Source organism: Haematobia irritans, chromosome 1 (assembly GCF_050003625.1).
Source record: "Haematobia irritans isolate KBUSLIRL chromosome 1, ASM5000362v1, whole genome shotgun sequence".
NCBI lineage: Eukaryota > Metazoa > Arthropoda > Insecta > Diptera > Muscidae > Haematobia > Haematobia irritans.
Genome location: NC_134397.1, coordinates 12346493 through 12359198, shown reverse-complemented (window position 1 = coordinate 12359198; position 12706 = coordinate 12346493). Strand labels below are relative to the sequence as shown.

The 12706-nt window shown below is 32.6% G+C and overlaps 1 protein-coding gene across 1 annotated transcript; it reads right to left on the bottom strand.

Moving 5' to 3' along the window:
- Positions 1–4046: 4046 nt before the first annotated feature.
- On the bottom strand, positions 4047–12706 carry 14-3-3epsilon (tyrosine 3-monooxygenase/tryptophan 5-monooxygenase activation protein epsilon). The gene is made up of 5 exons (XM_075289283.1): positions 12569–12706; positions 12080–12425; positions 4925–5394; positions 4676–4856; positions 4047–4605 (listed from the first exon to the last, which is right to left on the bottom strand). The coding sequence occupies exons 2-5, from the start codon at positions 12141–12143 to the stop codon at positions 4550–4552; spliced, it is 771 nt and encodes a 256-aa protein (XP_075145398.1). The 5' UTR covers positions 12144–12425; positions 12569–12706; the 3' UTR covers positions 4047–4549.

Sequence of the window (12706 nt, the reverse complement as noted above, 5' to 3'; positions counted from 1 at the left end):
TTACACTAAATGTTTTTATTGAGAAATAATTTTAGAATTACTTTAGAAAGGATGAAAGTGCACAAGGTATATTTTATACAGGAATGATGCACTTTCCCTGTCAGAGAAAAATTTCGTATCTTGTGATACAAATTTTACAACAGTTAGACTTCCTTCGTCATACAAGGCGATGAGAGTATACACTATATAAAAACCCTAAGGTAGTTGCCCATGCGCTACGTATTTATCATTATAAAATTTTCAGAAAGATGAAAAAATTAAAAAAAAATCGGATATTCTCTATATCAAATATGAGAAGGTGGTTCTATAAGTACTTAGCCTATAAAAAATTAACCAATATTTTGGTTATTCGACCAATATGAAACCGTTGAATGGAGCGGCTGAGCCCGTAGGTATTCCAAATGATCGTGTGGAATTTTTGGGCATGTGAAGGCTGCAATGGGTAAGTAACAATGAGAACATTATCGACAAAACATGGATCCATATGAACACAGGACAAGGAACAAGGAACTCTGCGACTAAGGTGGGATGTGTTCAGAGCACGGTTGCCACAGTTGGTAGAATTCTACCAAAAATGGTAGATTTTTTACTGTTTGGTAGATTGGTTAGGTTTGGTTAGGTTAGGTGGCAGCCCGATGTATCAGGCTCACTTAGACTATTCAGTCCATTGTGGTAGATTGGTAGAATTCCTGATGATTTGGTAAATTTTGCAAAATATCACTCTCCAACTAAAAGGTACTTCACAAAATTTTTATTCTTTATTTTCCTATTGAAATAAAATTTTGACAAAAATTTCTATAGAAATAAAATTTTGACAAAAATTTCTACAGAAATAAAATTTTGACAAAATTTTCTAAAAAATAAAATTTTGACAAAATTTTCTAAAAAATAAAATTTTGACAAAATTTTCTATAGAAATAAAATTTTAACAAAATTTTCTATAGAAATAAAATTTTAACAAAATTTTCTATAGAAATAAAATTTTGACAAAATTTTCTATAGAAATAAATTTTTAACAAAATTTTCTATAGTAATAAAATTTTGACAAAATTTTCTATAGATATAAAATTTTGACAAAATTTTCTATATAAATAAAATTTTGACAAATTTTTCTATAGAAATAAAATTTTGCAAAACAAGATTTTTTGGTTTGGACGTTTTTAGTAAAAATTTCTTCAAAATTTGGTAAATTATTTTTACTCGAGTGGCAACCGTGGTTCAGAGTGATCTGGTGATAAGGTGGGTAGATATCACCCCACCCTGGGAAACTCCCTGTTTCACTTTACATGGTCTCTTGACTTCCTATCCCTAAATTCCAGGTACGAATGGAGCAGCTGTCGCATTTATATTAAGAGTATTTTCTTGGTTTCACACTGGTGGGGAATTATTACCGTCAGGGTTGATCTGTAAGCTACTTTTCCCCTCACAGCAGGGAAAACTTTTCACTGATTTTTTAGTGGAAAATTATTCTGCTGATTTGGTCCCATACAACTATTGTCTCAAAATTAGTCGAATTAGAAGGATGATGCCGGCATGGAGGCGTATATTGCATATCCCCAAAAAAATATACCGCCTCTTAACCTTGGGTAATAGCGAACCCCAACCTTTTTTGGCATGTTCGAAAGATCTATTCTATGGAAAAGTCGTGTACCAGAGATATTTTCTTCCCAAATACATATTTATCTATGATAGAGTTGAACCCAATTCTATTCACACCTCATTCCTAAAGGATCTACATCGCAATGGCATAGAAAAGTCCGCACAGTGTGTCACACAATTTTACACCATCTTTTGGGCATTTTACACCATCAAGCAATTTCTCAGATTCTAAGATTGAACCCATGCCCCCTTTTTGCATTCAAGGAATCTAAAAAAACAAGCTCAGATCAATTCCGTTTTTTTCTAAGTTTTTTATTGGAAAAGAATTGTTCTGTTTGTATTTAAATATATATTCTTATGATCAAAGTGATACGCTGCTGCTGTTATTATATGCTCGCTCGTATTTTCAAGATTTTTATGAGAATATGATGGAATTTGGATACTTGTGTCCATGTCTGTCTGTATAATTAGTGTGTGTGTGTGTGTGTTCGGGGTGTTTTTGTTGCGAGAGTTATGAAGTGTAAAATTAAATACATAAGTAGGTATCTTATAATTTGTGTCCTGTTTTCAGTTTTTTATTATGTAATAATATACACTACCATTTTTGTAACTATAGGTATTTTTTATTTTATTTTTGTTATCATAAACTCACTACACAAAAGCTTAAGTTAATAAATTATGGCAAAGGAAACAAAAATAATTAAGTTTGCTTTTTTTTTAATGTGTACCAGAGAAAAAATATACAAAAACAACAGTTAGGCTTTCTTCCTTGCGTTCGATATATGAGAAAAAATCAGAAGTTTTCTCCATTTACTCTCAATGTTGAATAAGAGATTATTAATAATACATGATGGCATTCTGCTGATGACATACACAATACATCACCCTTGGCATTAGTTTTCGTTCTCAAGAATGGTTGAAAAGTTTATGTACGTTTAGTTTGATTGTATGAAAGAGGAAATAGCCATGTAGAGAAGGAATAAAGAAATTACCGTTTTTTTGGTTTCCCTGTTACCTTGAATTTGGGCTAAAGCCCAAGACAATTGATGGGTGGAGGGAAGTGTATCCCAATTGTCTTCTTCAATATGCCTTAGGGTGGCAATAGGTATATAAGAGTTCTTGATGATGAAAACGAAAATCTCCTCACCACCCCTCAAACAACAAAATGAGGATTTATTTGCTTAAATCCCACAAATGATCTCACAGTAGATTCGAAATAAAATCCTTTATATATAGCAAGAAGTGAACACCGCCGCCGCCGCCACCGCTACATTTTGTAAACAACAAACGTATATTTGAAATGCTTATTACATTTACAACAGTGTGTAAGATTTAATGCTTCCTACAAACAAACAAAAAACAACACAAGCCAAACCCTGCTGATTAAATTCCCGTAAGATGATTTTAGTTTCTTCACCATACCCCCACCATATAAATCCACATATCGCCTTATCAATTAAACCATGATCTGATGATGATGACGACGGCGAACCATATATGACCCAAAAGTTCAAGAAATTTGCAAAGTCCAAGCGTGTACTGACTCGACTACTGTAGCATTCTCTTTTCATCACAACAATAAGAGTTTATCGGTTGGTTTAGTTGTAGTCTTAAAATTAAGAGTTTATATTTAATAATAAATTTTATTATATTTCATATTTGTTTTATTGTGTGTTTCATAGCATTTATTTAATTATCAAATTGTATTTAATTTTATGACTGTTCTTCTTGGTTTGTGTTTGAAAGTGTGATTGGTTCAAAATTTTCATTGATGTATGGTGTGTGTGTGTGTGAGGATAGGAGGATGTACGTTGTGTGCGTGTATAGAGCTCGATCGATACATTGGTTTTTTTTGGCTAACATACGTTTTTCGTAGAAGCAAAGTTCCCCCATAATCCTCCAGGGCTAAAATAACACAGCCCTAAAGTGAAATATAAAACCAAATATCTAAACTCTCTACAGCTACTCTAAAGAACAAGATTGTGAAATATACACAATACGCCACAGTATTTTGTTTTGTATTGGTTAATTGCATCGACTTCATGCGAATCCTGGAAAAATCAGGTTCGATCGAGCTCTTATTCTTCTTCCATTTTATTTTTGTCACACGGCGAGTATCTTCATTTTTATTAATTCTTAATTCTCTTTCTCGTATTTAAAAAATGATCTCGTATTTGTTGTTTTTTTATTTTTGTTGTTTATTTTTGATGTATTTTTGTTGTTGGTTGGTTTCTTCTTGTTTGCTTTAATATATACTTTTTTATAATATTTTATTATGTATTAATGCAAAATCTTTCATTTTCACACATTTAAATGGGGAGAAGGAAGGGGTGGAGAGTGGGGTGGTTTTATGTTTTAAGAGTTATTGAAGATAATTCTGGAGAATGGCGATGATGTTCTTGGACACAGGTTGGCGAGAGAAATAAAGGACAACGAGCTGGATATAATTAAGAGGTAAGGTGGAGAGAGAAAATTAATTTCTTTCTTTTTCTTTACTGTTTATAAAAGTGACCTCTATAAAAAGTGGAAAAATATAGAATATTACATATAATTGTAATGACTACATTAGAAAAAAAATATAGTAGAAAAAACATGCTTCTTCTGCTTGCTTCTTGGATTGGTTGGTTGATTTCATCTAAAGAAGAGTGAATAAATGTGGGGGAGGGCAGCAGGAGGGCAGGGAAGAGGATGATGGCGGCGGTGTATATCCGAATCGAAGAATTTCTTTCTTTATGTAGGAGAGCCTTGAATCATGAATTGATTGTTGTTTCAGGAGGGGAATTTTGGTAGCATTTTTTGTTTTATTTTTGAAGTGGTGGTGTTGGTGTAAGAACTGGAGAACAGTTGCTTTTGTTTGTTGTTGTTGTAGTTTAAAAATAAGAAATGCAAATAGTATTTTAGGGGGTATGTTTTTTTGTTTTAAAGGATTTTGGGGCGGGGTTTACTTAAATTACGACACATCCTGATCTTCAACATCTTGGATTTGTTCTTTTTGTTCACCATCACCTACAACAATACAGAGAGAGAATTTTATTAAAATCTTTTATCTACAACAAATTAAATATCTTTGACTCACCATCGGCTTGCATATCCGATGTCCATAATGTGAGATTATCCCTAAGCAGTTGCATAATAAGTGTGGAATCTTTGTAACTTTCTTCACTTAATGTATCCAGTTCTGCAATGGCATCATCGAATGCTGCTTTCGCCAAACGGCAGGCGCGATCGGGTGAGTTCAAAATTTCATAATAGAATACCTAAATGAACAATATAGGAGAAGATACAATAATTATTTGTGGCACTTTTTTTCAAAAAGAATATTTACCGAGAAATTAAGCGCCAAACCCAAACGAATGGGATGTGTTGGTGGCAAATCATTCATAGCAATATCACTAGCTGCCTTATAGGCAATCAATGAATTTTCAGCCGCATCTTTACGATCCGAGCCGGTGGCGAATTCAGCCAAATAACGATGGTAATCACCTTTCATTTTGTAGTAGAATACTTTGCTTTCGCCTGTGGTGGCACATGGAATGAGATGTTTCTCGAGAACATTTAAAATGTCAGAGCATATATCGCGCAACTCCTTTTCAACTTGACCACGATAGGTTTTGATCATTTCCAATTTCTCTTCGGCACCCTTATTCTCCTCCTTTTGTTCGATTGAGGTAATTATACGCCATGAGGCACGACGAGCGCCAATCACATTTTTGTATGCAACCGATAGAAGATTACGTTCTTCCACGGTCAATTCAACATCCATGGAGGCAACTTTCTTCATAGCCTCAACCATTTCTACAATACAAAAAGAAAATTAGATGAAAAACTGCATTACAGAAAACTAAATTACGAAGAAAGTGTAAAATTGGGACATAATACTATGGATGATGGGGCGACATTTATAAGCTATGACAATTATAGAGATTGTAATTATAGTCAAATCTTTTTTTTTACATTATTTCATGATATGGTGTAAGTATACTTTTCGTAAAAAAAATGGATGAAATACGATGGCCAATTGAAAGTCTTGCCAGTGATCTGCATACTAAAAACGACTGTAAAGGTTAAACCACCTGTATAGTGATGCTCAAAAAAGTTTTTTAATTGTGGTTTATTTCGAAGTTTGATGCGCCATTCGGACTTGGCTATAATATAATAACATATAAAATGAAGCAGCACTCATAGACGAGTCTAAATATATATCTAAATTAAAGATCCAATAATGAATATAATTATTTTTCCAAAAGAAATTATATTATGTCTCGAAGAAGTGTAAAGTTAAGAAGTATAGAAATTAATTAAAACAAAAACTTCATTTCATAGTGCAATTTTCAAAATAACAATGTAACAATTTTCTATTCGTTTACTTTCGTATAATTGCATTCAATGCTTAAAGATCCTTTTACTATCGCTAATGCGTTTTGAATTCTATTAGATAATTCTAAAATGGGGTTTTAAGATCTCAATAAAGGCAAAATAAAAAACTTTATTTCATATTTTATCCGACCTTTCGTTGGTTATTTCTAATTTCTTCTGGGATGCACTATTAAGTTTTTTTTTTCATATTTTTGATTTTATTAAATTGTAAAAATTTGACGGCACAGGAAAACAAATTTGAAATAATTTCAAAAATAACAACAAACAAATCACAGAGCTTTTTGTGTCATGGCTACGATCGCAGATGATTGAACTTAAACTTTTGTCATATTCCTCTTTCAAGTATGTCATAAGAAATCATAAACTATGATAGAAAAACAACCCTTAAATAAAACCACAGTAACGGTTAAATATCCATATTTATTCTAGAATATTCCATTTAGGCCATTCGCAATTTAGCAACATTAGATTTATTTATGATTTAGACAACAACAATCCAATAAGGTGAATGCAATTGTGAGTCACTCTACCAATCCACAAAGAAACATGTTGATAAACTTGAAAACCATAAAAATAGTCTTACAGAAAAAGAAATGTAGTGCGAGTACATTAAACGATGACGTTGTCCGACCTTCAATTGTTGAAGTCGGTCAGTAACATTTTAATAAAGAAATAGCCAAAAATCCTACAAGAAAATAAATCTTTATTGGAAGAGAGTGACACATTTCAGTGGAGATTGATGCGCTTAAAGAAAAACACTTGCATTTCTCTATGAACCGCAAAAACGTGAGCCAAATGAAAGAACAAACATCCATAACCTAAAAGAAGTAATCATACGATATAAAGCGTCCTCTTGTAAAAGAAAGTCAACTTATCAAAGCAGATTCGTTGTCGGCCGCTCACACATAGTAGTCAAGAGTACCGAAAAAGCACACAAAAGCCAAAGAATAAAATCTAAAAGAATTAGTGTGTACCAGGACTGGGAATTTCAATAAACATAGTACATTATTTGGTACTCGAAAAATATTGAATGGAATAATGAAAGGGAGATTTAACAAATTTTGAAATACATCAAATATTTGTATACATTTGTGCAAATTTTTGTTTTTATATAAAACACTTGGGCTCCTTGGTGTGACCCTTAATGGCTTACTCTCGAGTTATATTACTCCGCTATGAAGTAAAAATGAATTTCCAATTCAAACAGTAATATTCTTCGTTGAAAATTTAGCAACATCAAAAGTAGAAGTCGATTTTCAAAAATATCATTTTTCGATTTTCAAAAATATTTGAAGTTTGACAACGATCGATTTCGGATTTAGATTTTTCTATGTTCACTTCGAAATTAGGTCATTTGGATTGAAATCAGGTTTGCGAAGTGTATTGTATAAAATAACCAAAAAAGTCGATTATCGAAAGATTTCCTTCTTGCAAAAATTAAAATAAGGTAAATCCTTGTACCGACATTTTAAAACATTTTTTCAAGTGTCATATTTGCCGGGAATCAAACCAGGACTCTAAAGCACTTTCAGGTAATACACGAAAAAGAAAATGATGAACTTATATAATATATAAGAAAATGATGGACTTATATATAATATAATAACAAATAAAACACCATTTGCAATTCATTTGTAGATTTTAGCTACTTTTGGTACGTTTCCATCATTGTTGGGATATTATTCTCAAAAGTAACTTAAAACTACAACAACAACAGCAGCAGATACATTAACATTATTTAACAAACAGCGCAACTATGAAACGGAATTGGAGATAGCAACCATGCGTGTGAGCAAGACAAATCCATCCACACACATAATAAACGGGCAACCATGACTGCGGCAACAACTAAATATTTGGCAAAACAAAAAACATCATCAACACATTGATATCGACAAGGTATCGAAAAATAGAGAAGCAAAGAGTGAGAGAGGGGAGCCCAAGAGGAGTTGGGAATGTTTTGCGTGGTGGGGAATAAATTCAAAAAGCACACAAACGGGCAAAAATAAAAGAAATAGTTGTGTTTCAGACAAGCTTTGCTCATTACCTGTCGTAAAATACTCTCAACATCCACCAATATGGTCATTTCATAGTGACATCCACTTTATTTTAGCAGACCCATACCTGGGGCACTTTTCTCTTTTCTCCTCTCCTTCGGTTTATCCATTGAATGCACTACCATCATGTGGTATTATGGCGTTACGACGCACCACGCCGATGACGACTACGAGTCTACTATTTGGCTGGAAAAACAGTTCTACATATGTTTTCTATACTAACACACATACAAAAGAAATCACTTTAATATGCTCCAATTTTCCACAAGAATTTGGGGGTAGTTAGCTACATTAAGAATTAGGGAATGGGAGAGTTGTCGTCGACCATTGATGAGAGTGGGGTTTATTTTGAGCTAAAATGTTTGCTTAAAGGGGATGAAATAGGAAAAGCGTTCCTTTTTCTTGTAGTCTGTGTTTGTGTCAATAACAAAGGACATGGTTTTTGTCGCTACAAAACCCAGCATAATCACGCAACAAGGAGTAGCAAAATAAGAATTTCCTAATATTAAATCGAAAAACACTCTCTGCTGCACAAATTTGAGTATTTCTTTCTATGGAAATTTTCTTGGCCAACAAAAGTATGAGTAATAATGAAACTAAAAATTATACAGAGTTGCCATAGGCCCCAAATATATAAACTACTATTGTACAATGATGACATTAGATTATGAAGGAAATATCCTCACACTGAAACGACATATAACCAAACCAAAAAGGCTTGGAATTGTAGATCCAGAGAAGAAATTTATTTAATAAATATATTTTGCAAAATTAATTAAAATGGAGCAGGGAATTTTTACTGTATTAGTGGATAGGATATTAGAGAAAAATAATAACCAAATATATCTACTAATGTCTAGTAAAGATATATTTGGGATTGTATGTGTAGTAAAGATATATTTGGGATTGTATGTTGCCAAAAGAAAACCACAACAAATATATTTACAAAAAAATAGAAGGCGTAAAATAAAATAATTTTTCATAGACTTTACCTAACCTACCAAATATTAAAACAATTTCTAAACAATTGCTATTTAAGGTCTAATCATATCGAGCCACCAATTTAATTCGAACAAACATAAAAAACAACAAGTCCATTGTTTTTGAAGTGGTTGTTGGATATCTTTTCACAATTCGACTTATTCGTTAAAAATTCTAGCCATATACGATTGGATTTAGGTATACCTGCATATCATAATGTGCTTTTTGCATCAACATATCATCATAGATCTCTATATAGAATATTCTATTATTCTACCCATTACTTGTATGTAGCATTCATTTTACAACTAATGAATCTACATCAACTTTCTATTAATTATTTTTTTTTTACATTTAGAAAAACTCTCAGTGGATGTCCATAGAGTATTGTTATTATATTTAGTTAAAAGCATAATTTAAAACACCTTGAACCTTGCTTCACTCTATACTTGGCTAATGAATATTGCTGAACAATGTTTCAACTCTTAAAATGTCACAATGAAAAAATAAGTTCGTTTTTTTATTGAGAATTCTAATGAACTGTATCGTAAATGATAAACAAATTAGACTTCTCCGTCTTTTATAAATGCAATATTTTCTGTCCGACTATGCAAACAATTATGTCTGGCGTAACTTGTTAGCACACTTTATTAAATAATAAATCGATCTGGCTAATATTTATAATTGCATTTAACGTAAGCACATTGATAGTTTCATTCCAAATAATTATATATGTACATTAGTGATTTTTTTTTTGTTCTTCATCTCATAAAGTGTGGATGTAATCAGGGACAAGTCTTCCAAAATCACTAAATAAAGTCCCACTGTTGTTAGATAGCAAATCATAAATACTACGTACGATGAAACCATGTTACAATAAGTTGGATATGCAAGAAAATATTTGACCAAAAAAATATACTGGATACCGTTTTCGGAAAATATCCCAAATGTGATGTTATATGGGCTAAAAATGTTTGTTTTTGTGGCGACCACTGATTTTTTGGTTTCTGTCAAATATTTACCAAGTGTAACTTATAACTTTTTGTTTATGCTTCTGTCTATAAGATATAATACGGTCGCATAAAAATATATATACAATTTGGGAATCCGATACATAGCAAGTAGAGGATGCTGATGAGGAATGTGGTAATTCCGAAACTGCTGTACATCCAACCATCTTGCAGTCTATAGGGCTTTACCAAACAAATTTTACAAGCATACTTTTCCTCTGTTGGTTAAGCTACACTTGTAGTTTTTTATTCAATGCATGGTTTTAAGCTGAGGTCAAAAACAACAACAATGAATGAATATATAACTTTAAGACTAGTTTGCTAACGCAATAAGTAATAAGTAAATGTAAAATGTAAATGAAAAAAAAATCTAGCAAAATCGGATAAAAATCTATATGTATTTTTTTAGAAAGTTTCAACCAGCAAGTACTAAATGATTTTGATTAATTTCTCCGCTACTGCAATTTCTGCGTAAGAAAATAGATAACGCTAATATCATATATTAAAAAATAGACAACGGAAGTTGACATCACATTATTATTGCATAATCAGCTGATCATAATGTAAACATTAACCATAGAGTAGCCATATTACAGCAAATATCTTGTAGGCCACCGTATACACTATTACACACCGCTTTCCTAGAATTTCAGCGTTGCATACCTTTTTTTACAATTGATTCTGTTTTTTAAAGCAATTACAAACAAGAAAACAAAAATAGGTATTGTTTACAAACAAAATGCGAATCTATATATAGAAAGAGAATTCATTTAAATAATTATGAATACCATTGTGGAGCGCATGGTGACTCATTTAAGTCATTTTTATAAAAGCTATTGCTACATTTGTTTCTTCCCCCGAAATTCCTTCATGGCCAAATTCTTCCATGGCAACTCTATTTACACACATACATACAACTTCTTGCATGTTTGCCAGCACAGGGAGCATGTGTTTGTGTGTTTTTGGTTACTTGTCAACGCGCAGAGCAACAACGATCGATTCATTCATCGATTTTTCGCGCTTGTAATGAACAAAAGACGGCATAAAACACACACACAATGAAACACAAAAAAAGACTCCCATGAGACGAAAAAAGAGGAGCAAGGAGACAGTAATAAAGCTACTAAAGAGTTAAGGCAAAAGAATTGTGTGCGAAAATCGAAGTAAGCTAGCGGTGCTATTCACGCAAACAGGATACTAATGCACGACTCTTAGCTAAGCAAGTGAAACGGCAATAGAAGATAATAACTATACACGACGTGATGTCCAAAACCACATTTTCGAAGTTTCTTCGATTTTCAAAAGCCATAAAAATCTTGTAGAAAATTTTGTAATTTCCCCATCACCTCCTACACAATGATTCAAAGAGGAAAATTCTATATTTAGTAACATTCTAAAAAAGAAAAGTAATTTACATCCAGTATCCATAATATATTTGAAGACACCACCCTAAAATAAACATAACCCCCCACCCCTATACTAATCTTCGTCGTCGCCCATCGTCATATACATTTATGGAAATTTTCTCTATACTCTCTGATTTCAGATTTTAACCAAAAAAATTTTCCAAAATGACATTTTTCTAAAAAATAAAAAAAAAAATTATCAACAAATCTCAAGAAGACGAAGAGCGCCATCATAGATGTATTGCGACCGTTGCCGTATGCAAAAAACACGCCAAAAATTATGCCGGCAAAAAAACAAGTTTTTGTTGTTTTATTATCGTGCTTGCGGATTTCTACGAAAATTTAATCATCATCGTCTTATGTGTGTGGTAAAAAAGACGGATTGGCTGTGCGTCAGCGGTACAACGATATGAAGAAGCAACACGGACTGAATGTTATAGACACCACTACCACCATCCCGAATACACATACATAGACGAGCTTTTTTTTTCATCACCTCACTAAGTCTTCCAGAGAAAAATTCCTTCTAACATTTTTCCACCTATATCTCGACCAGTTCAGTAGATTAATATACACAAAATATGTGGATCACTATTGATGCAGGAGGAAGGCGAACTAAAGGTTGATATTTTTCTATACTATTACTCACCATCATAGCGTTCTGCTTGTTCGGCCAATTTAGCCTTGTATACATTATTTTCCCGTTCAGACATTGTGCAAAAAAATTATTTGTAGAGTTGTGTGTGTATAGAACAAGGCTGGAAAATCCCCTTTCTTTTTTTCTTTAATATAAAATTAAAACTGTTTTTTGAATCCCGGCGTCGTTGTGCTTCTGAATTTTCAGTTATAACTTCCGTCGCCTTCGTTCTGTATTTCTCGACTTTTTTGCTTAACTTTTTCTCTACTACGTTTTTTTCTTGACAAGCCGCTTCTTCTATACAGTTTTTTCAATGTCGTCGGTCGGGGTGTAACGCAGGTAAAGTCGCTGTTTAATCCTGGTTGGAGAAAAAGAAAGGTTTCAGTTGAATTTTTTTTTGGGGAAATACACTTGACACTTTAATTAGCCAAATTTTGCGCAACTTGAAATATATTTTTTAAATTCTTTTTCAATTTGTCTACAATAAAAAAAAATACACACTTTTTAATGGTTGATGATCGCCGTCGTCTTTACGCCGCTACTTCTCGATATGATTTGACATGTAACTCGGGCATTGAAGGCTGGAATAGCGAAATCCGCAACCACTCCCTCGTTTCGCGAAGGAGTAAATGAGATGAC